The sequence below is a fragment of the Myodes glareolus genome, chromosome 11 (genome assembly GCF_982192425.1).
Source record: "Myodes glareolus chromosome 11, mMyoGla1.1, whole genome shotgun sequence".
In the NCBI taxonomy this organism is placed as follows: domain Eukaryota; kingdom Metazoa; phylum Chordata; class Mammalia; order Rodentia; family Cricetidae; genus Myodes; species Myodes glareolus.
Window position 1 is genome coordinate 10,738,629 of NC_142036.1, and position 22,695 is coordinate 10,761,323.

The following is a 22,695-nucleotide window of genomic DNA, read 5'->3' on the forward strand; positions in this document are numbered from 1 at the left end:
AAGAGGGGAGAGGAAATGAGGAAGCAGAAGTTTAACAAGTAGGCAGGGAAGAAGGGGAGCAAAAAAAACAGAAAGAAAAAAAACATAAGAATAGGTTTGGCCAGGAAAATACATTAGAAGTGAGTAGCAGAGGAAAGAGGGAAGTAGGAAGGACTAATTCATGGATCAGCTTGAATAAGTTTTATTCTGACTAAATCTACATAAAATTTCTGCTTCTGTACTCACTCATAAGTGGATACTAGCTATAAACTAAGGACATTCAGTCTAGAGAGGCTAAGTAATAAGGTGAGTACAAAGAAAAATATATATAGACCCACCTGGAAATTGGAAGTGGACAGAATTGATTGTCAGGGTTGGGAGCATGGGCTGGAGGTAGAGGTGAGGGTAGGAAGAGAAGAGTAAGGGAGAGTTAAAGGGTAGAGGAGAACTTGCCGGAATGGAATGGTTGAGATTGAGGAAGAACAAAGATGGCAGCAAGGAAAGAGACATCTTAATTGAGGGAGTCATTATAGGGTTAGCAGAATCCTGAATCTAGAGAAATTCCAAGAAATCAAAAATAATGACCCCCCCCCCACCCAGGACCCTGAGCAATAGAGGAGAAGGGTCTGAATTTAACTTGCCCTGTAGTCAGACTGATGATTACCTTAAATATCACTATAGAGCTTTCATCCAGCAACTGATGGAGGCAGAGACCCACAGTGAAACACGGGACTGAGCTCCCAAGTCCAGTTGAAGAGTGAAAGGAATGAGAATATGAACAAGGAGGTCAAGACCATGAAGGGTTCACCCACTGAAACAGTTCGCTTGCACTAATGGGAGCTCATCAGCTCCAGCCGAACTGACAAGGAACAAGAATAGGACAAAACCCGTTCCTCTGAATGGGGTTGACATTTGCATGGCTGGGGCAGAAGATCCACTGGCATGGCACATAGATTATCCCTACTTCATGTGCTGGCATTTTGCCATCCTATTCTCTTTGGATGTATACCTCGCTCAGCCTAGATATGATAGGGAGGGCTTTGGGCCTTCCACAAGGCAATGTGCCTTACCCTCTCTGATGATTAGATGGGGGTAGGCTGGGAGGGTGTGTGGAGGTAATGGGAAAAGGAGAGGGAGTAGAAACTTGGATTGGTAGGTTTTTTTAAAAAAAATCTAATAAATTTTAAAAAACGAAAGTGAAGGACTACATCAATTCTTAATTGGATGGTAAGATGGTCCCAGATAAAGTAGCCTACAAAGTTATTTGATATTTACCAGTATTTCTTAATTATTTGCTTTCTGAATTCATTGTTTTGAGTTTCAGTTATATAGTTTATATTATTTTCCTTTATACTTTGGGATCTCTAGGTATGATATAATTTTATGCAGCTCCTCCCAAATCTGGCAAACATGGGGCACTACCAAACTTATACTTATTTAAGCACAGTTAGTGCTGCCCATATGTGCATGTGTGTGAACCCATGGATTGCATTATTGGAAACATACCAGTGACCATATCCTCAAAAAAGAGGAACTATATCTCTTGTCCAGAAAATAAATTTCCATCTTTTCCTCAGTAAGAAGTAGGGCCAGGGAATTATCAACCCTATCTATACCAGGGCTTCGGCTGGCTTGGCACTAGTTATGATTATACAGTCAACAGCAGCCATTATGAGTCCATGATTGTGATGTCTATGGCATGTCCAGAAGAAAACATTTAACAACACCCCTCCTTGATCTCCAATCCTTACACTCTTCCCTCCTCTTCTTCATCAGTGTTCTCTGAGCCTTGGAGGAACTTGAATGATTCTGGAAATCTTATATCATACAACAAACTGAAGATTGGGAAGGACATTTTCCGCCTCATAGAAAATCCAGACTGTGTGTTTGAGACTCTGTGTATGTTGTTTTCTGACTTCTGTTTTGTAGTCTCAGAACTAGAATGGACGTCAAGACAGGAAAAGACATCTTAAGTGAGGGGCAAGACAGAAATGGCACAGGATAAGACAGAGGTTTTGAAATGAAATGTTGGATGCAGTGAGAGAAAGGGAATGCGTGGGTAGAAGACATCAGAATTTGGGAAAATAAAAACAGAGTTTTATGACAATGCCCAACTGATGACGTAGTTCTGTGTTTTGTTATAAAAATTTATTAAGTGCCCCCATTATGCTGACTATATAAATATGCAGAAACAAAAGCTGACATAAGACACATTGAAGACAGCCATGTGTTGCCTGGTATCAAGTTGGGACAAAGAAAAGCACAGTGGGAAGTAGAAAGTGATCATAGGGAAAATTTCAGGATGCAAAAGATTAAGGACTGCAAATATAAATATCTCTCCATAGCAGTCACTGATAGGAAGACAGACAACCACAAGGAATGTCTCATTTGCAAAACTTTCTGGGGTTATAGGACAGCATTTCTCAGAACTGAAGAAAACAAATCAAAAAAGTCTCAAGTGTTCCTGACACAGAGAAGGAGTTTTAATTAGAGACAGGTGTCATCCTACCCAAATTCCTCCTCAGGAAAAAGCCATGTCCAGGAGAGACAAAGGGATAGACAGAGATAGTATCTAGAAACAAAGCAGTGTGGAACTTTTTAATTTCACATTGATCCTAATGAGACATGACAGTGTGGAAACACAACATTCCCTGTGCATATGGTGAAAAAGGAACTAAGTATGTGTGGTGAATCCCTAACAAGGAAAATGTGCACACAGAGCTATTTTAATGCTTCAGTTTCTATAACTGTCATCAGTGGGTATGATGACTTATATCTGCGCTGGGTTCTGCCTTTTGCCCAAGTCCAACTACAGAGCATGTTATTGCAGGAAGATATGCAAATAAGTCTTCTTTGTGCCCATAAAAACTAGGCATGTCCTGACCTTGCATCTCTGGCAGAAGAAACCAGCCCTGGATTACCAAATCCTCCCAGTCAGGGTTCAGCGCCGAATACAGACCACTCACCATGGACTTAGGGCTTACACTGGTTTTCTCTGTCCTTATTTTAAAAGGTAATTCATAAAGATGAGATACTGTGTGCTGTTTTGACATGAGATAGAGGGAAAAAAATGTCTTTTGTGTAAGTTTTCTAACCAGAATTCTTTGTGTTTATAGGTGTCCAAAGTGAGGTGCAGTTGCTGGAGTCTGGGGGAGGCTTAGTGCAGCCTGGAAAGTCCATGAAACTCTCCTGTGCCGCCTCTGGATTCACCTTTAGCAGTTATGCAATGAACTGGGTCCGCCAAGCTCCAGGAAAAGGACTGGAGTGGGTTGCATACATTAGTTCTAGTGGTAGCAGTACCAACTATGCGAACGCTGTGAAGGGCCGGTTCACAGTCTCCAGAGACAATGCCAAGAACACTCTGTACCTGGAAATGAGCAGTCTGAAGTCTGAGGACACAGCCCTGTATTACTGTGCAAGAAACACAGTGAGTGAATGTTACTGTGAGCTCAGACAAAAACAACCCTGTGGGGAACACTGGACCAACAGGGGGCGCTGAGAGCACTTAGAGATCTTAGTCACAGAGGAGCCTACTTAGAGAAGCATGGAAGACTGGACTTCTCTGTGTTTGCACTACCTCACTGTATCACACTTAGGGATTTTCTCTACATGTACAATGTGTTGTAATTCTTGGTTATCCAAATGTTTATTCCAATTTCTTTTTCCTGTTGGGTTGTGCGTATTTATTTATTACATAGTTTCTCCTTGTTTCCCTTTAACTCTGTCTACCTGTCTCTCTCAATGTTTCGCTCTCTCTCTCACACTCTCTCTCTTTCTCTCTCTTTTTCTTTCTCTCTCACACTTTCTTTCTATCTACTCTCTGTGTGTGTGTGTGTGTGTGTGTGCTGACATATGATGCTGAACAGCCTCTCTCTTTCTCTTTTCAATGTTTGGCAGACACTGTTACTCATATATGCAGTCTGCTCTTAGTTTTACATTTTAATCCAGGTGTGTGAGTTGAACATAAATAGTGGGATTCCAGCACATGCTGTGGTTCAACTACAGAGTACTCTTGTAAAGGTCATGGAGTCCAGACTCAGAAAAAGAGTCACAAGCTGAGGGTGAAGTTTCCCTCTACTTCTCCTTGTCCTCTTCCCTTTCTTTGTTTGGTTTGATTTATCCTCAATACCCCAACATTCTTGACATCAATGCTCAGTAAATTGATCCTTTACAGACCGGGTTATAAGTGCAGGGCATCAAGGAAGAAGAATTTGCGGTTCCTGGTGTATATTTTAGTAGTGCATAAATGCAGCCTTCAAAAAATATTTTTTGTAGAATAGTGTGATGTTTTAAAAGATTCATTTAGACTTGTAGCTCTGAGGTAGATAGCTTTATAATCATGTGAAATATCTTAAGTGTAAGAAACAAACTCTCCTAAAAGTAGGAATTAAGCACTTAAACAAATATCATTTCTTATTTTCAGAGACTTAAGTGAGCCACTCTCACGGATGGAAAAGAAATAGAAGTCCTCAGAGTAGGAAGTGTATCTGTAAAGTTGTGGAGAAGGAACAAGTATAGAGGAGTTCATCTCTTGACTTCCATAGCAAGTATTCAATGTCTGCAACTTCCATGACACAGTTCTAAATAACTATAAACCATGAGTCCAATGCAGGGTAAGGACAATGTTTGGATGTCTTGAAAACCTAACTGTCTAGACTATGTGTGCATTGTGTATGGTTTAACCATGTGTCTGAAGGCTAGAGTTCAGATTGAGTGTGTTTATTAATTCATTTCTTTCTTATTTTTGAGACAGGATCCCAAAGTAAACCTGGAGCACAAATGTGCAGATAGATTCTTAGGATGGCAAGTTTTACAGAACCTCCAGTCACAACCCCCTCCAGTGCTGGGAATATAGGATAAACCATCACAGCCAGCTTCTAAGCTAAGTATTGTGAATCAAGCTAAGATACTAATACTGGATGGCAGGCATCTTACCACAGAGCCAACTATTGAGCCCTGTGATGCAAAGAGAGCAGGAGAATTCTGGGGAGAAGGAAGTTGATTTCTCCCACTCCTGCCCAGACCACCGAAGCAGCATGATGTGAGCTGCCCCACTGAAAAAGGTACTGAGCCACATGGCTAACATAGATCAGATAAATGGGTTAATCAAGATGTAAGAGTTAGCCAATAAGTAGCCTGACCTAATGGGCCAATCAGCATTTATAACTTACAGAGATCTCAGGTTGATTTTCTCTTGGGCCTGCCTGCTGTGGGGTACCAGGTGGGGACAGAAAACACAAACAAGCAGGCCCAACATGTTACAGAATGGCACCCAACATGGATAACTGAATCCACAAAAAGCCTGAAAAAGCTTGGGAAAGACTAGAGTAAAGCATTTTGGTTTTCAGCCACAGCAGGAAAAAAGCTGCATGGTTTTAAAATGCTGGCTTTCTGGGCCGGGAAAAAACTCTGACTCTTTCAAGCTGGCTGTCCTTTCTATGGAAACAATGTTGTAGTTTTCTTCCTGGCAAGGACCTTGAAAGCCATAGGAGCTTTTGAGTGTTGTCTTCTCCATATTCCTTAGCAAATTAAAGACCCACATGGTCAGAAAAAAGAGAGATATACAGTAAAACGAGATTCAAAGAGGAAGAAAACCTCTAAATGGTTTACAGTGTGTTAAAAATACATGCAGGCTTAAAAAAGAAGGTTTAAAGCCTTAAAATAAAAAAGAAAGAAAGAGAGTAGTTGGGTGTGCTAATACACACCTTTAATCCCAGCACTGGGGAGGCAGAGACAGACGGATCTCTGGGAGATCAAGGATAGCCTGGTTTACAGAGGGAATTCCAGGACAAAGATATGCAGAGAACCTGTCTCAAAAAGCTAAAAGTTAAAAGTAAAAATAAAAGAAATAGAGGTTAAAATAAAGCTGCATAAAGATGGAAAATACACAGAGAATCTTGATACTATTTGCTATTACGCTCTCTTTGAATTGTTTAAATGCTGAGGAAGGAGCAACAGCTGCTAAAATATATTTCCTTAAAAATGCTGGAGAATTAACTCAAAATTGGTATTTTGAAAATACCTTGGCTTCAGAATTGAAGTCAAAAGGTATGTTACTTTGGAGAAGAGATTTTGCTTTTGTTTCCAAAGAAAATGAGAGGCTGTGGATTTATTCAGAGTTAAGAAAAATCATCTTTGACCAAGGGAGACCACCTGAGCAATCTCTGGTAGGAACAGATGGCCCAGATGTCTGAGTTCTTCATCCAGAACAGATTCAAGACTGCTGCCTGAGATGATCAAGACTCACAGGATACTCCAGTCAGGACTTGATCATAACTCTAAATTTTCTTTAGGTCCCCATAAGATTATCAGTGCCCCCAACCAGTTGGAAGTAGCCTGGAATACTATGCCCACATTCCCAACAAATGGACTATGGATATTTTCCTTTGTTTTTTTTCTCTTTTTTTAAAGAGGGGGAAGTGGTGCAGGAGAATTGTCTGTATTCTGTCAATCATGTTTTAAATAAACGCTGATTGGCCAGGCAGGAGGTGTAGGTGGGAAAACTAGACAGGAAGTGGAAATGATGCAAGGGGAGCAGGAGAATTCTGGGGAGGAGGAAGTTGATTCCTTGCACTCCTGCCCAGATCACTGAAGCAGAAGGATGTGAGCTGCCCCACTGAAAAAGGTACTGAGCCACATGGCTAAAATAGATTAGAAAAATGGATTAATCGCCCTCCCCTTCCCCCACTGCTGCGGGCCCTTTGTCTCCTGAGTCCTGGGAAGACCAGCTAGCCCTGTTGCCCTGCTGAGCAGTTCTTCCCAGAGAGGTGAGTGGGTGCTAGCCTGGGCAGCCTGCCTGCCTGTCCGGGAAGGGAGCACAGCCCTTCCCACCTCAGCTTCTGCGGCAGGGTCTTCGGTGTTCCAAGGGAACCCTCCCCTCCCCCCACTGCTGCGGGCCCTTTGTCTCCTGAGTCCTGGGAAGACCAGCTAGCCCTGTTGCCCTGCTGAGCAGTTCTTCCCAGAGAGGTGAGTGGGTGCTAGCCTGGGCAGCCTGCCTGCCCAGGAAGAGAGCACAGCCCCCCCCCAGCTTCTGCAGCAGGGTCTTTGGTGTTCCAAGGGACCCCTCCCCTCCCCCCACTGCTGCGGGCCCTTTGTCTCCTGAGTCCTGGGAAGACCAGCTAGCCCTGTTGCCCTGCTGAGCAGTTCTTCCCAGAGAGGGCTGAGGAGCTCTATCCAGAGAGTGCTGTGAAGTCCTACCCAGAGAGTGCTGAGGAGTTCTATCCAGAAAGTGCTGAGGAGTTTCATCCAGAGTGGGGGAGATGGGCAGGCGCCAATGCAAGAATTCCTCCAACAACCTGAAAGGCAACATGACATCGCCAGAATCCAGGGAGCTCGAAACTAGAAGAATTGAACACCCTACGCCAGAAGAAATAGAAGAAATCGACTCTAAGCACTTCTTTATGAAAATAATAGAGGAACTTAAACAGGAGGTGAAAATCTGCCGTAAAGAAATTGAAGATAATTATAACAAAAAAATTGAGGAAATGAGTAAAGAAATGGAAGAGAAATATACCAAAAAGTTTGAAGAAATGAGTAAATCCGTAAATGAAATTCTGGGAAACCAAGAAAAAACAATCAAACAGGTAATAGAAACAGTTCAAGATTTGAAAACTGAAATGGAGTCAATGAAGAAATCACAAACCGAGGGCCGGCTGGCTATGGAAAATCTGGGTAAACGAACAGAGACTTCAGAAACAAGCTTAATCAATAGAATACAAGAGATAGAAGAAAGAATCTCAGACTCTGAGGACACCATAGAGAAATTAAACACTCTGTCCAAAGAAAACAGCAAATCCAACAAATTCTCATCACAAAACATTCAGGAACTGTGGGACACAATAAAAAAAAACAAATCGAAGAATAATAGGAGTAGAAGAAGGAGAAGAATTGCATTTCAAAGGTCCAGAAAATATACTCAACAAAATTATAGAAGAAAACTTTCCCATCCTAAAGAAGGATATTCCTATGAAGGTTCAAGAAGCATACAGAACACCGAATAGACTGGATCAGAAAAAAAATCCCCTCGTCATACAATAATCAAAACAAAAAGCATTCAGACTAAAGAAAGGATATTGAGAGCTGCAAAGGACAAAGGTCAAGTAACTTATAAAGGTAAACCTATCAGACTTACACCAGACTTCTCGATGGAAACCATGAAAGCCAGAAGGTCCTGGATAGAGGTACTGCAGAAACTAAGAGACAATGGATGCAAACCCAGACTACTTTACCCAGCCAAGCTATTGTTCACTATCAACGGAGAAAACAAAATATTCCAGGATAAAAACAAATTTAAACAATACGTAGCTACTAATCCAGCCTTACAGAGAATACTAGAAGGAAAATCACAACCCAAGGAATCCAACATTCCCAACACTGCCTACATTAACTCAGACATCTAGCGACCCTTCACAAGCACAACTCAAAGAAGGAAAACACATACACGCTACTACCCAAAAAAATTACCGGAGTCATCGATCACTGGTCATTAATATCACTTAATATCAATGGTCTCAACTCACCTATAAAGAGGCACAGACTTAGAGAGTGGATACGAAAACAGGATCCAACATTCTGCTGTCTACAAGAAACACACCTCAACCACAAAGACAGACACCTACTCAGAGTAAAGGGTTGGGAAAAGGTTTTCCAAGCAAATGGACCTAAGAAACAAGCGGGCGTGGCCATTCTAATATCTAACAAAATCGACTTCAAACTAAAATCAATCAGAAGAGATGGAGATGGACATTTCATACTCATAACAGGAACAATTCATCAGGAAGAAGTCTCAATCTTGAATATCTATGACCCTAATATAAAGGCACCCACATATGTAAAAGAAACTCTTCTAGAACTCAAGGCAGTCATCAAACCACACACACTAATAGGAGACTTCAACACTCCTCTCTCACCAATGGACAGGTCAATCAGACAGAAACCTAACAGAGAAATAAGAGATTTACTGGAGGTACTGAATCAAATGGACTTAACAGACATCTATAGAACACTCCACCCAAAAAGGAAAGAGTATACCTTCTTCTCTGCAGCTCATGGAACCTTCTCGAAAATTGACCACATACTTGGTAACAAAGCAAACTTCCACAGATACAAAAAAATATTAGTGACCACCTGTGTCTTGTCAGATCACCATGGATTAAAATTAGAATTCAACAACAATGGTACCCCCAGGAAGCCAACAAACTCATGGAAGTTGAACAGTCAACTACTAAATCACCCCTGGGTCAAGGAAGAAATAAAGAAAGAAATTAAAGTCTTCCTTGAATATAATGAAAACAAAGACACAACGTATTCAAACCTATGGGACACAATGAAAGCAGTGCTAAGAGGAAAGTTCATAGCACTAAGTGCCCACCTAAAGAAAACAGAGAAAGCACACATTGGAGACTTAACAACACACTTGAAAGCTCTAGAAAAAAAAGAAGCTGATTTACCCAGGAGGAGTAGAAGACTGGAAATAATCAAACTGAGGGCTGAAATCAACAAAATAGAAACAGAGAAAACAATTCAAAGAATCAATGAAGCAAAAAGCTGGTTCTTGGAGAAAATTAACAAGATTGACAAACCCATATCCAAACTAATCAAACGGCAGAGAGAGAGAACTTGCAAATTAATAGGATCAGAAATGAAAAAGGGGACATAACCACAGACACAGGGGAAATTCAGAGAATCATTAGATCTTACTACGAAAGTTTATATGCCACAAAGTTGGAATATGTAAAAGAAATGGACATTTTTTTAGATAAGTACCATATACCAAAGTTGAACCAAGACCAGGTGAACAATCTAAATAGACCTGTTAGTCGTGAAGAACTAGAAGCTGTTATCAAAAATCTCCCTACCAAAAAAAGCCCAGGACCAGATGGTTTCAATGCAGAATTCTACCAGAACTTCCAGGAAGAGCTAATACCTATACTCCTTAATGTATTCCACAATATAGAAAAAGAAAAGTCACTGCCAAACTCCTTTTATGAAGCTACAGTCACCCTAATAACAAAACCACACAAAGACACAACCAAGAAAGAGAATTACAGGCCAATCTCACTCATGAACATCGATGCGAAAATTCTCAATAAAATACTGGCAAACCGAATCCAAGAACACATTAGAAAAATCATCCATTATGATCAAGTGGGCTTCATCCCAGAGATGCAGGGATGGTTCAACATACGCAAATCTATCAATGTAATCCATCATATAAATAAACTGAAAGAAAAAAATCATATGATCATTTCATTGGATGCTGAAAAAGCGTTTGACAAAATTCAACACCCATTTATGATAAAGGTGTTGGAGAGACTGGGGATACAAGGATCATACCTAAATATAATAAAAGCAATATACAGCAAGCCGACAGATAACATCAAATTGAATGGAGAGAAACTCAAAGGCTTTCCACTAAAATCAGGAACACGACAAGGCTGTCCACTCTATCCATACCTCTTCAATATAGTGCTTGAAGTTCTAGCAATAGCAATAAGACAACATAAGGGGATCAAGGGGATTCGAATTGGAAAGGATGAAGTTAAACTTTCGTTATTTGCTGACGATATGATAGTGTACATAAGCGACCCCAAAAACTCTACCAAAGAACTCCTACAGCTGATAAACACCTTTAGTAACGTGGCAGGGTACAAGATCAACTCCAAAAAATCAGTGGCACTCCTATACACAAAGGATAAAGAAACGGAGAGGGAAATCAGAGAAACATCACCTTTCACGATAGCCACAAACACCATAAAATATCTTGGGGTTACTCTAACCAAGGATATGAAAGACCTATTTGACAAGAACTTTAAGCCTTTGAAAAGAGAAATTGAGGAGGATACCAGAAAATGGAAAGACCTCCCCTGCTCTTGGATTGGGAGAATCAACATAGTAAAAATGGCAATTCTACCAAAAGCAATCTACAGATTCAATGCAATCCCCATCAAAATCCCATCAAACTTCTTCACAGACCTTGAGAGAACAATAATCAAGTTTATATGGAAAAACAAAAAACCCAGGATAGCCAAAACAATCTTATACAATAAAGGAACTTCTGGAGGCATTACTATCCCTGACTTCAAACTCTATTACAGAGCTACAGTATTGAAAACAGCTTGGTATTGGCATAAGAACAGAGAAGTCGACCTATGGAATCGAATAGAAGACCCAGATACTAACCCTCAAACCTATGAACACCTAATTTTTGACAAGGGAGCTAAAGGTATACAATGGAAGAAGGAAAGCGTCTTTAACAAATGGTGCTGGCATAACTGGATGTCAACCTGTAGAAGAATGAAAATAGATCCATATCTATCACCATGCACAAAACTCAAGTCCAAATGGATTAAAGACATCAACATCAATCTGTCCACTTTGAACCTGATAGAAGAGAAAGTGGGAAGTAGTCTACAAGATATAGGCACAGGAGGCCACTTCCTAAGTAGGACCCCAGTAGCACAGTCAATAAGAGAAACAATAAATAAATGGGACCTGCTGAAACTGAGAAGCTTCTGTAAAGCAAAGGACACTGTCAGTAAGACAAAAAGGCTACCTTCTGACTGGGAGAAGATCTTCACCAACCCCTCATCAGACAAAGGTCTGATCTCCAGAATATACAAAGAACTCAAGAAACTAGACACTAAAACTCTAATTAACCCAATTAAAAATTGGGGTACTGATCTGAACAGAGAATTCACAACAGATGAACTTCGAATGGCCAGAAGACGCTTAAGGTCATGCTCAACCTCCTTAGCGATCAGGGAAATGCAAATCAAAACAACTTTGAGATACCATCTTACACCTGTCAGAATAGCTAAAGTTAAAAACACCAATGATAGCCTATGCTGGAGATGATGTGGAATGAGGGGAACACTCATCCATTGTTGGTGGGAATGCAAACTTGTGCAGCCACTTTGGAAATCAGTGTGGCGGTTTCTCAGGAAACTGGGAGTCAACCTCCCTCAGGACCCAGCAATTCCACTCTTGGGAATATATCCTAGAGATGCCCAAACATACTACAAAAGCGTTTGTTCAACTGTGTTCATAGCAGCACTATTTGTAATAGCCAGAACCTGGAAACAGCCTAGGTGCCCCTCAATAGAAGAATGGTTAAAAAAGGTGTGGAACATATACACATTAGAGTTTTACTCAGCAGTAAAAAATAATGACATCTTGAATTTTGCATGCAAATGGATGGACATAGAAAACGCTTTACTGAGTGAGGTAAGCCAGACCCAAAAAGAGGAACATGGTATGTATTCACTCATAAGTGGATTCTAACCATAATTAAAGGTCTTTGAGCCTATTATTCGTGATCCTAGAGAAGCTAAATAAGAAGACGAACCTGATGAAGATTATTTAGCTATCCGCCAGGAGGTAGGAAATAGTCAAGAGTCCCAGGTAACCTTGGGTGCATGGGGGGGGTGGTAGGGTTGTTGGAAGGGGAGAGGGTTAGAGAGAAGGGAGTAGGGGAGGAATGGAGAAAGCTCGGTTGACCGGGATGCGGGGAAGGGAGGAAGGATGAATGTGGGATCAGGGAAGAATATATTTCAACTAAGGGAGTCATATTAGAGTTTACAGGAAACTTGATTATATATGGGATCCCAGGTCCAAGGAGAGATCCCCAGATTGTTCTCTGGACAGAGGAGGGGGTGCCTGAACCGGCCTTGGTCCGTGACCATACTGATGAATATTTTGCTTATCACCATAGATCCTTCATCTGGCGTTGGATGACGATACAGATGGAGGCCCGCGTTGGAGCACCGAACTGAGCCCCCCAAGATCCAAATGAGGAACAGAAGGAGGAAGAAAATGACGAAGGACTGCGAGGGATACTATCACCCACTGATACAAGGGGTCGGATCTAATGAGAGTTTACCAAGGCCAGATGGACCGTGACTGAACGAGCATGTGATCCAACCAGATTCTCTGAATGTGGCTGGCCTGCAGTCTTTCTGAGAAGCCATTGACAATGACACTGGGACTGGTTTCCTCTGCATATACTGGATTTTTGGGATCCAGTCTGTTTGGATGCTCACCTTTCTGGACCTGGAGGGAGGGGGGAGGAACTTGGACTTCCCACAGGGCAGGAGACCCTGACTGCCCTTGGGGACAAAGAGGGAGGAGGAGAGGGAGGGGGGGAGTGGGAGGGCGTTGGGAGGAGGGGTGTAAATGGAAACTTTTTATAATTTAATAAAATTACTTTCAAAAAAAAAGAAAAATGGATTAATCAAGATGAGAGTGTTAGCTAATAAGAAGCCTGACCTAAAGGGCCAATCAGCTTTATAATTTATGGAGTTCTGTGTGTGATTTTTCTCTGGGACTAAACATCTGGGGTTGGGGGGGGCGGGCAGGACAGAAAAAACCCCAACAAACAGGCCCCCTCACGTTACTGTCCTGGATATTATCACTATACATTGATAAAATAATTGTAATATGTAAAAGAAATACATGTATTGTAAAATAATTTTTCAAAGAAAAATGTATTGCCAATTATGGGTTTTTAAACCATTAACTGTCTATATGAAAATGAATGACTTGAGTTCAAACCCTTATATGTCCTCATAAATAACCCTTAAAACTGACAATTATGGAAATCTGGAAATGGTGAAATGGGTAGGATCTTCAAAAGAAGAGAGAATGTAAATAATTATCAGAATATATTGTATTGAAAGTTTTCAAGTTAATAAATTCTTTAATTATAGACAACAGTGCATTTGATGGTAGGGCATGGTGAAATATAGTCTTAATACATTCAATAGAGAGACAGAATCAAGAAAATCAGTCATATCTTGGTTTATATGGAAAATTCCTGCCACCTAGATGAACCCGTCAGAAAATGAAAAACGCCATCCTTTTACCAATGGATTTGAGAGTGTTTCTGACTGTGGGTGTGTAGGATGGGTATGGGACTGTATCTGGAAGTGGTAATTTCATTCTCATTCTATTTGTGTGTCTCTGTCTTTGTATGTTGGAATGTGTGGCTGAGGTTGCAGAGAGTTGAAAGTGACTGATAAAACACGTAAGAATAAGGATCGACCCCTAAAATGGAAGATAATTGTAAGTAATGTGTGACTTTAATAATAAGCTGACCTATACCAAGTTCCCAAATGTACTATCAGAAATGTCCCTTTATTTCTCTGATATTTCTTCCCTGATTTTTGTAACCACAATGAGAATATCAGACAAGAGAGAGACGAACATAATAAAAAGAAATCACAGCACATCAAATAAAAATCTCTCTCACTCTTCCTCTCTCAACTCATCCCTTTATTTCTCTCCCTAAGATTGGCGATTGATGTGATTACTTCTTATTTCCATCAGACCTTGGGTAACTCTTTTGAAAACTTTTGTTAATGGATTTGTTCAGAGAACTAAACACCACAGTTCTTATATGTCCTGCATGAATATAAAGAAGATGTAAATCCTCAGAGGGAGGAGTTTGGGGGAGCTGAGAACACTGGATGGAAGATTGCTACTCCAAAGTAAATGAAAAGAACAGTAAAATATTACTAAATATCCGTGTTTCCAAAAAGAGTTCATTAATCAGGCAGGGTTGTCTCATCACAGACCCCATCTCTTTGTCTTGACTCTGTTGCCCCTGAGCTAAATTGTTGGTGAAAGCAGTGCTAGAATGTACTGATGCTTCCTAAGGGTCATCTCAGGCCCTCATGCTCACATTTTACACTTTCTTATTTGTAGATTAGATAGAGTAATAATCAGCATAGTTTCATGTTTTTAAAAGTTATAAAATATATTTTTAACCTAAATGAGCAGTCCAAGATTTTATGTTGCAGGTTTACTGATATTTTAGTGATTAACTACATTGTGAAGTTTCCATTCCTCCTTGGTGTCTTCTGTACAACTAAGGTTATACATCCAAGGACAGATGCATGTGTGTGGTAAAGGAGACTCCTGATGTGGGCACACTCTGAGGTTATGTGCTCCCCAAGGTAGACCATAGGATTATACATAGTCTGAAAACACCTGGCAAAATATAGTGGTAGCCAGCTATCTGAGAATTTAATGAATTCAAGTCATGACAAATTCACCCTGATATTTCTCAAGGGAAAAATTTGAAATGCCAAAAGCATGGGAAAGAATTCACAAAAGACTGTAGCCTCCCTCAATTTCTAGAAGAGTTACAGAAAATGATACTCCCTTGCTGCAGGCTTTCTTCTGAAGAAAAATTATATTATGGTGCTTTCAATAATTGTAAACATGACTGTCTGAGAACCAGGCTTCCTTCCTGAACTGGAAACACGTAACTGTGTTATCTAGGAGCCATAATGGTATAAATGAGCCTTGGATGTTTGAGTGTTGAATATTTACAGGACACAACCACATTACTGGGTAGATTTTCTTGAATCCTATAATGGTTACAGTACCCACCATGAATATGAGATCTGTCCTGAGTATAGCCTTCTTTTTGAGCCCAGGTTAAGAGAACACAAATAGCAGGAAAATACAAACAAGACTTTATTCTGCTCCGGAAAACCTGCCCAGACCTAACCCCACAGCTATGGAAGACTTGCCCAGTCTAGGATTTCTAGGTCTGTCCATTCAGAGATCACTGAACAGAGCATTTACTGTGCAATTGAGGTTGAGTTGGGTTTTTATTCTTGCTTTTTTACAAAGCAATTTAGGACAAAGAAGAGATACTGAGTTTGTAAGTGGATATGAGTTAGATGGAAAATAGACATGCGTAACAGTTTACTGCAAAGAACCATGGTGTTTACAGGTGTCCTGTGAGAGGTGCAGCAAGTGGAGGAGAACTGTTGCAGCCTGGGGCATTCCTGTAACTAGACTGTGTACCTCTAGATTCACCTTGAGGGATTACTATATGCACTGGATCTTCCATGCTCCAGGAAAGGGACTAGAAAGGGTCTTATACATGTAAGACTGGTGTCTCAATAAAATATTCAAATTCTGTCCAGGATCAATTGACCATCTCTGGAGAAAACTACAAGAGCACTCTGTACTTCATAATGAATAGTCTTAAAATCTATGATAAAACCAAGTATTCCTGTGTCAAAATACACATCGAGGAGAATAAGTATGAACCTAGACAGAAGCCTCCCTACAGGGCATCCTTATGAACATAGGAAAGCAGAGAGAAAGCAGTCAGGCCAAAGTCACCCTTAACAGGAGCAGAGGAACATGAAGGACTAGATCCATATGTCTGAGATTCTTCTGTAAATAAATCAGAAAATCTCTCTACAGGTGTGGTGTGTAGACATATTTGAATTGGTCATATATTTTAAAAGTATTTTCAACTGTGATATACATATATATATATATATATATGTGTGTGTGTGTGTGTGTGTGTGTGTGTGTGTGTGTGTGTGTGTGTACTCTTACCCAAAAGAGATGGAGACCATCACACCTGGAAGAACTAACTCTACAGTGGGCAATGGGATCAGGTGGTGAAATAATTTAGGACTCCAAAATGTGAGCTTCCCTAGACTCAGTGCAGAGCCTCTGTTGGGTTTCATGGTTGAAACAGGATAGGATTCAAGTTAAACAGAAAGGTCAAGCATGGCCAGTGACTTGGAAATCTTGGAAAGCTTTACACTCAACATAGGCCTCACACAATGTGTGCCCAACAGACCAAACAATAAACATACTGTCTAGCTTGTCACAAGTTGTGTGCAAAGTCGTTGATCCTAAGAAGGCTCCATCATTGAGACTGAGAGAAAAATGCAGCTGGTGACAGCAGTTGAGCCTCAGGTATTTGTCCTACTCACCAGGTAAGGCATCTCTGTGCTTCACCTCCCATTCTAAGACAGCTGTCGGATCACTCTGATGATTGGAGTTTGCAGGATCTTCTGTGATGTTAAGAACTACGTTTGGGAATAATTTCTCTTTTTATCTTTCCTTTTATATATTTATGTATGCTTTTTCTCAGTACAGACTGCTGAATTTACCAGCACTAAAGAATTTTCTTTGTAACATAAATTGATTATTTCCCTTAGGTTTTCTTTTTCACATACCTCTACTTCATATCTGTTCCCATGAGAATAAACTGTCTGATGTCTATGTATGAATTATAGGCTTATGTCTTTAATCTGATAACAAAAATCATATTTTAATAAAATATGATATACATTACTCATATCTTTGGTGAAGGGGGGATCTTCTCAAAAGCAAAAAAAATTACGTAATTTTGATATGTGTTCATTTGTAACAAAAATAATAAAAAAGGAAGAAAGAAAGAAAAAAGCCTTGCTTTCTTTATTTGAAAAGAATCATAGATAGGAGAGGAACAAGTTGTAGCATCTGTGAGTATCCAAAGAAATATTGACAGACTGGAGCAAAAGGAAGGGAAGTGAGAGGAACATTCCTTAGAGTCTGTGTTTGTCTAGTAGCTCTAAGAAGTGTTTAAAGGAATGTTCCTCAAGGCACAGGAGTCATTAAGAATCTTTCCTTCAGATTTAGACCTTATAGGTGCTTCATAGGAGTGCAAATTCCATGAGAAGTGGAGGGTGTGTTCAACAAAAGCAGTGACACTGTCAGAGTCTGTTGAAGAAAAAGCAATGAACTAGGGATGTCTTCAGCATTCATGGACACAGTACAGATTTAAAGAACTTCAATTTGTGAGGATAGGAAGACACTCCTGGTGAACCACCTGCTCCTCAGAACATTGGTGTAGGAGACCTTTAGTGTTCTACAGTGATGGAATTTAAATATATTATACAATTTTGAATAGATTTTTTCATATTTTTTGAGAACTCATTCACAATTTCAAAGTATCTTGACTATATTCTCACTCAACTTTTTTTTCCAATTCTGTCTCCTTGGCCCTCCCAACACATTTTTCTCCAAAATTCATGTTCTCTTTTTATAACTCAATGAATCCAGATAATATTTATTTTATGCCATGGGTGTTTAAAAAGACAAACAACCAGTAGCTACCCCGGCATATAAAATGAATCTCCATCCACCAGCAGACATCATTGAATGTAGAGAGTCCATAACTATTCACTCTTGAGAATACGCAACTGTGTGAGTCGTCCCACATCCCCCACTTTCTTACCCTTCAATATTTCTCCCTCAAGGCACAATGGACATCACTGAAGAGTGGGTTGAAAGCATAAATGTACCATAAAATGGAGAGCATTTCCTTGAGATAGTTAGCTCTGGACATTGCATGGTCATTACACACATGAACTGTTATTCGTTCCTGTACAAGATATGTAAAAATAAAACAATTAAATGGTCCATCATAAATTTGGGAACAACCTACCCCAGGATCCAGAAATACCACTCTTGGAAATATACACAAGAGATGCCCTATCATTCTTCAAAAGCATTTGTTCAACTATGTCATACCAACATTATTTGTAATAGCCAGAAGCTGGAAATAACCTAGATGCCTCTCAATCGAAGAATGGATAAAGAAATTCTGGAATATATATGCATTAGAGTACTACTCAGCGGTAAAAAAACAATGACATCTTGAAATTTTCATGAAAATGGATGGAAATAGATAACATTATCCTGAGTGAGGTAACCCAGACCCAAAAATATGAATATGGTATATATTCACTCATAAGTGGATTCTAGCCATAAATAAAGGATATTGAGCCTATAATTTGTGATCCTAGAGAAGCTAAATAAGAATGTGAACCCATAGAAAAACATAAAGTTATCCTCATGGAAATTTGAAGTAGACAAGATTGCCAGGAAAAAAATGGGAGCTTGGGTGTGGGGGTGGTGTGAGGGTAAGGACAGATGGGGAGAGAGAAGGGAAAAGAAGAGAATTTGGAGAGCTTGGGGAAACTGGATGTTTGGGATGGAGGAAGGGTAGAAATGGGAGCAGGGAATTTGATATCTTAATTAAGGGAGCCATGTTAGGGTTGGCAAGAGACTTGTCTCGAAAGGGGTTCCCAGGTGTGCAAGGAGATATCCCCAGCTTGTTCCTTGGGCAGCCAAGGACAGGACGCCTGGACTGGCCTTACCCTATAGCCACACTGATGAATATCTGGCATATCTCCATAGAACCTTCATCTTTCGATGGGTGGAGATAGAGACAGAGACCCACATTGGAGCACTGGACTGAGCTCCCAAGGTCCAAATGAGGAGCCAAAGGAGGGAGAACATGAGCAAGGAAGTCAGGACTGCGAGGGGTGCGCCCACTCACTGAGACGATGGGGCTGATCTAATGGAAGCTCTGCAATGCCAGCTGGACTGGGACTGATGGAGCATGTGATCAAACTGGACTCTCTGAATGTGACTGACAATGAGGGCTGACTGAGAAGCCAAGGACAATGACACTGGGTTTTGATTCTACTGCATGGACTGGCTTTGTGGGAGCCTATTCTGTTTGAATGCTCACCTTCTTATACCTGGATGTAGGGGCAGGACCTTGGAATTCACACAGGGCAGGGAACCCTGACTGCTCTTTGGAGTGGAAAGGGAGGAGGAGGGGGACGGGGAGAGAAATTCAAGGAGGGTAGGAGGTGGAAATTTTTAATAAAAAAACGGTCCATCATATAGAGGAGAGGGACCTCATATGCCACACCCACCTCAGATCCTCAATATTTTTTACTGAAATAGTCATGCTTCAAAATTAAAACATTTTCAATATTTTGTAAACTAAGAACTCATAAATGTTCAAAAATCAACAATGCAAAGGTCACAATGCTATGAGGAAATCTATCAATGGTGTGTGGCTAAGGAGCATATGTTTACACTGTCTACTCTATCTGTTCACATAGGTTGCTGCCCCTCTAAGCCTAGGTCAGTGAAGCCACTTTCTGAAGTGTGTAAAATGTAAAGCATGGATTGCCCTAACGCTGAAAACAAGTGACCTCTGAATACTCACCTCAAAACAAACATATTATGTATGTTATGAAAACCAAGAAAGATAATAAGAGACTGCTGATGGAATGTGATAGAGTAGGGTGTTGCCTTTTAGGTACAGTGCAGCCATAATAATTATGCACATATAGCAGAAACAAAATGCTGCATATAATCAGAAAAAAAGGAAATGGAAGGAAGTATGGAAGAGAGGGGTTGGGAGAGAGTGAAAGGAAGAGGAAAGAGGGAAGTAGGAATGACTGATTCATAGTTAAATAAGTTTTATTCTGTGTAAATCTTCATAAAAGTTTTGCTTCAGTAATAAGTTCTCTTTTCCTGTCCCAAATGAAATATTTTTCAGTTCTTTCCTCAAAAATATAAAGGAAATTGTGCTATTCCAATGTTGCTAAAATGCTGCTAAGGACTTGCCTACTGTCCAATCTAGTGGGAGCATTTTCTTCCAACTGAGGTTTGCAATTCCCAGATTATCATAGCTTTTTCTACATTGAGAAATTTCTAACCATCGTACGAATATAAAATATCATACTGACATGGTAGCAGGAACCATTAACTGAACGCCCACTAGACATTACTGAACTGAATAAATGACTAAACAAACTCAAGGATAAAGATACACCTCTCAAATATGGGGTAATTGTAAGTATTGTGAAGTTTTACCCTAAAGGCATTCCATTGGAACACTTTTTCTTAGCAATTACTCCTGGAGAGTTTCATGAAAAGGGAACTGCTAGAATCATGAGAAAGCAAAATGTGGACACAAACTCTGTCCGACGTAACCAAAGAAATAAATTCTTGACTAAGAGGTCACATACCAGTTCTCCAGGATGGTATGGAAATTATACAATTTTTCTTGTGATCTTTCACAAGATCCAAAAAGGAAAATGAAAAATCAGACAAACCAAAGATGAGACACACTGAGCATGACTGAAAATGTTCTTCTAGCAAACATGGCATCCTGAACAAGTGTGGGAGAACTTATATTGGCAGGTGCCCATCAGTGTTTGCACAGGATGGCAGGCTCCACAATGTTAAGACCTCTCTCTACCACTGCTACTCACATACAGAATATGAACAGAGGGAAAAGGAACACAACATGTGGGGTGTTCTATGTGAAATTAGAAAGAATTAGTGGACATTCTCTAGTATTTACTGACAGATCATAGACTTGGGGCAGGTTTATAAAGAAAATGAGAATCTTTTCACCTGAGGTTGAGGCTTCTTATAAAATTAAAGCAGTGACATCAACACTGTGTGATGAAGCTTCGGAGACCACAGTGACTGCATTGTTAGAATCCTGACAGCAGAAACACATAACCGTGAATTAAATAACTCCACACTATATTGAACTCAAAGTTTCATTGTCGTATTTTCCAGGGTCAGTGTCAGGATCAGCTCGCATGGCTGCTCCTGAAATGGATTAAAAGGGTACAATTTTAATGAGTTTCTTGGACCTAAAATATATCAGAATCAATACCTCTATTCTAATCCCAGGATTTTACTTTTGACAAAGATTATCCATAACTTTTTATGTAGAGCCTACCAATATGAATTAAAAGACTTCACATATTCACATTAAGGTAAATAAATTATTAAACAAATAGACACAGGCAAAAATTTTCCTCTGGAGTAGAAAAGAAGTAACAATTGTTTATAGAAATGTCCTTGAATTCCTCTTCTCTTCAGTATGTCCTCTGATTTGTTATATATAATTTTCAAGACAAGGGGATACCTAGATGATAAATACGTATAAACCAAGACCAGAATTAACTGTTCCTGCAGCATGAGCCATGAAAGGGTGGGGAAAGAATAATATGCTTTTTCTCTAATTCTGATTGATGATGGGATATTGTCACCATAGAGCAAAGTAACAGCTAATCAAATGTGAAAAGATATTTTACAAATCATGTGTAGGATTATCTGCAAATAGATTTTTTACGCATAACTGAAGGACCCCCCAGTTCTTAGCTGGATGGGAAGATGGTCCCAGATAAAATTGCCTACCAAGTTATTTGATATTTACCAATATTCCTTAATCATTTGCTTTCTGAATTTTTTAAGCCTCAGCTATACAGCTTTTACTAATTTTCTTTATTCCTTCTGTTTGTGATCACTATGTGAGATGTTTTCCACCCTCTCACATCTTCCAAGCATGTGTCCCTAACAACCTTATACTTACTTAATAACTGTTAGTGAAGCTCATATCTGCATGTATATGAATTCAAGCACTGCAACAAAGGATACATTCCAGTGACCTTACCCTCAAAAATAAGTGACTATATCCCTTGTCCAGGAAAAATATATTTCCAACTGCTCCTCAGTAAAAAGTAAGACCAAGGAATTTCATCCCCATCTGTACCAGGGTTTTGGCTGACTTGTCCCTATTTGGGTTATACAGACAATAACATTCATTATGAGTCTATAATTGTGATATCCATATCATGTCCAGAAGACAGCATTTCACAGCATCCCTCCCTGTGCTCCATGCCTTACATTCTTCCCACATGCACTTCATCATTGTTTTTAAGCCTTGGAGGAATTTGAATGAAACTGGAAATCTTATATCAGACAACATATTGAAGATTGGGGAGGACAGTTTCTGCCTGTTAAGGAATCCAGACTGTGTTTGAGACTCTGTGTGTTTGGTGTTCCAGCTTCTGATGTGTCGACTTGGAACTAGAATGGAAGTTGGGTAGGAAAAGACAACTTAAGTGAAGGACAAGAGGGAAAAATACAGGGTAACACAATCGTTTTCAAAGAAGAAGTTGGTTGAAGTGAGAGAAAGGGACTGAGTGGGTAGAAAGCAAAGAATGAGAGTTTGGGATAATAAAAGTAAAGCTGTCTGAAAATACAAAATTGATGCAAAAATTTTGTGTTTGGTTATAGACACTTATT

At 40.0% G+C, this 22,695-nt stretch overlaps 1 gene segment (V, D, J or C); it reads left to right on the forward strand.

Annotated features, from left to right (window-relative positions):
* Window positions 1–2,881: 2,881 nt before the first annotated feature.
* Window positions 2,882–3,478, forward strand: LOC148120381 (immunoglobulin heavy variable 3-48-like). The segment is given in 2 exon segments: window positions 2,882–2,992; window positions 3,096–3,478. Coding segments are annotated over 2 exon segments (429 nt in total).
* Window positions 3,479–22,695: the final 19,217 nt, after the last annotated feature.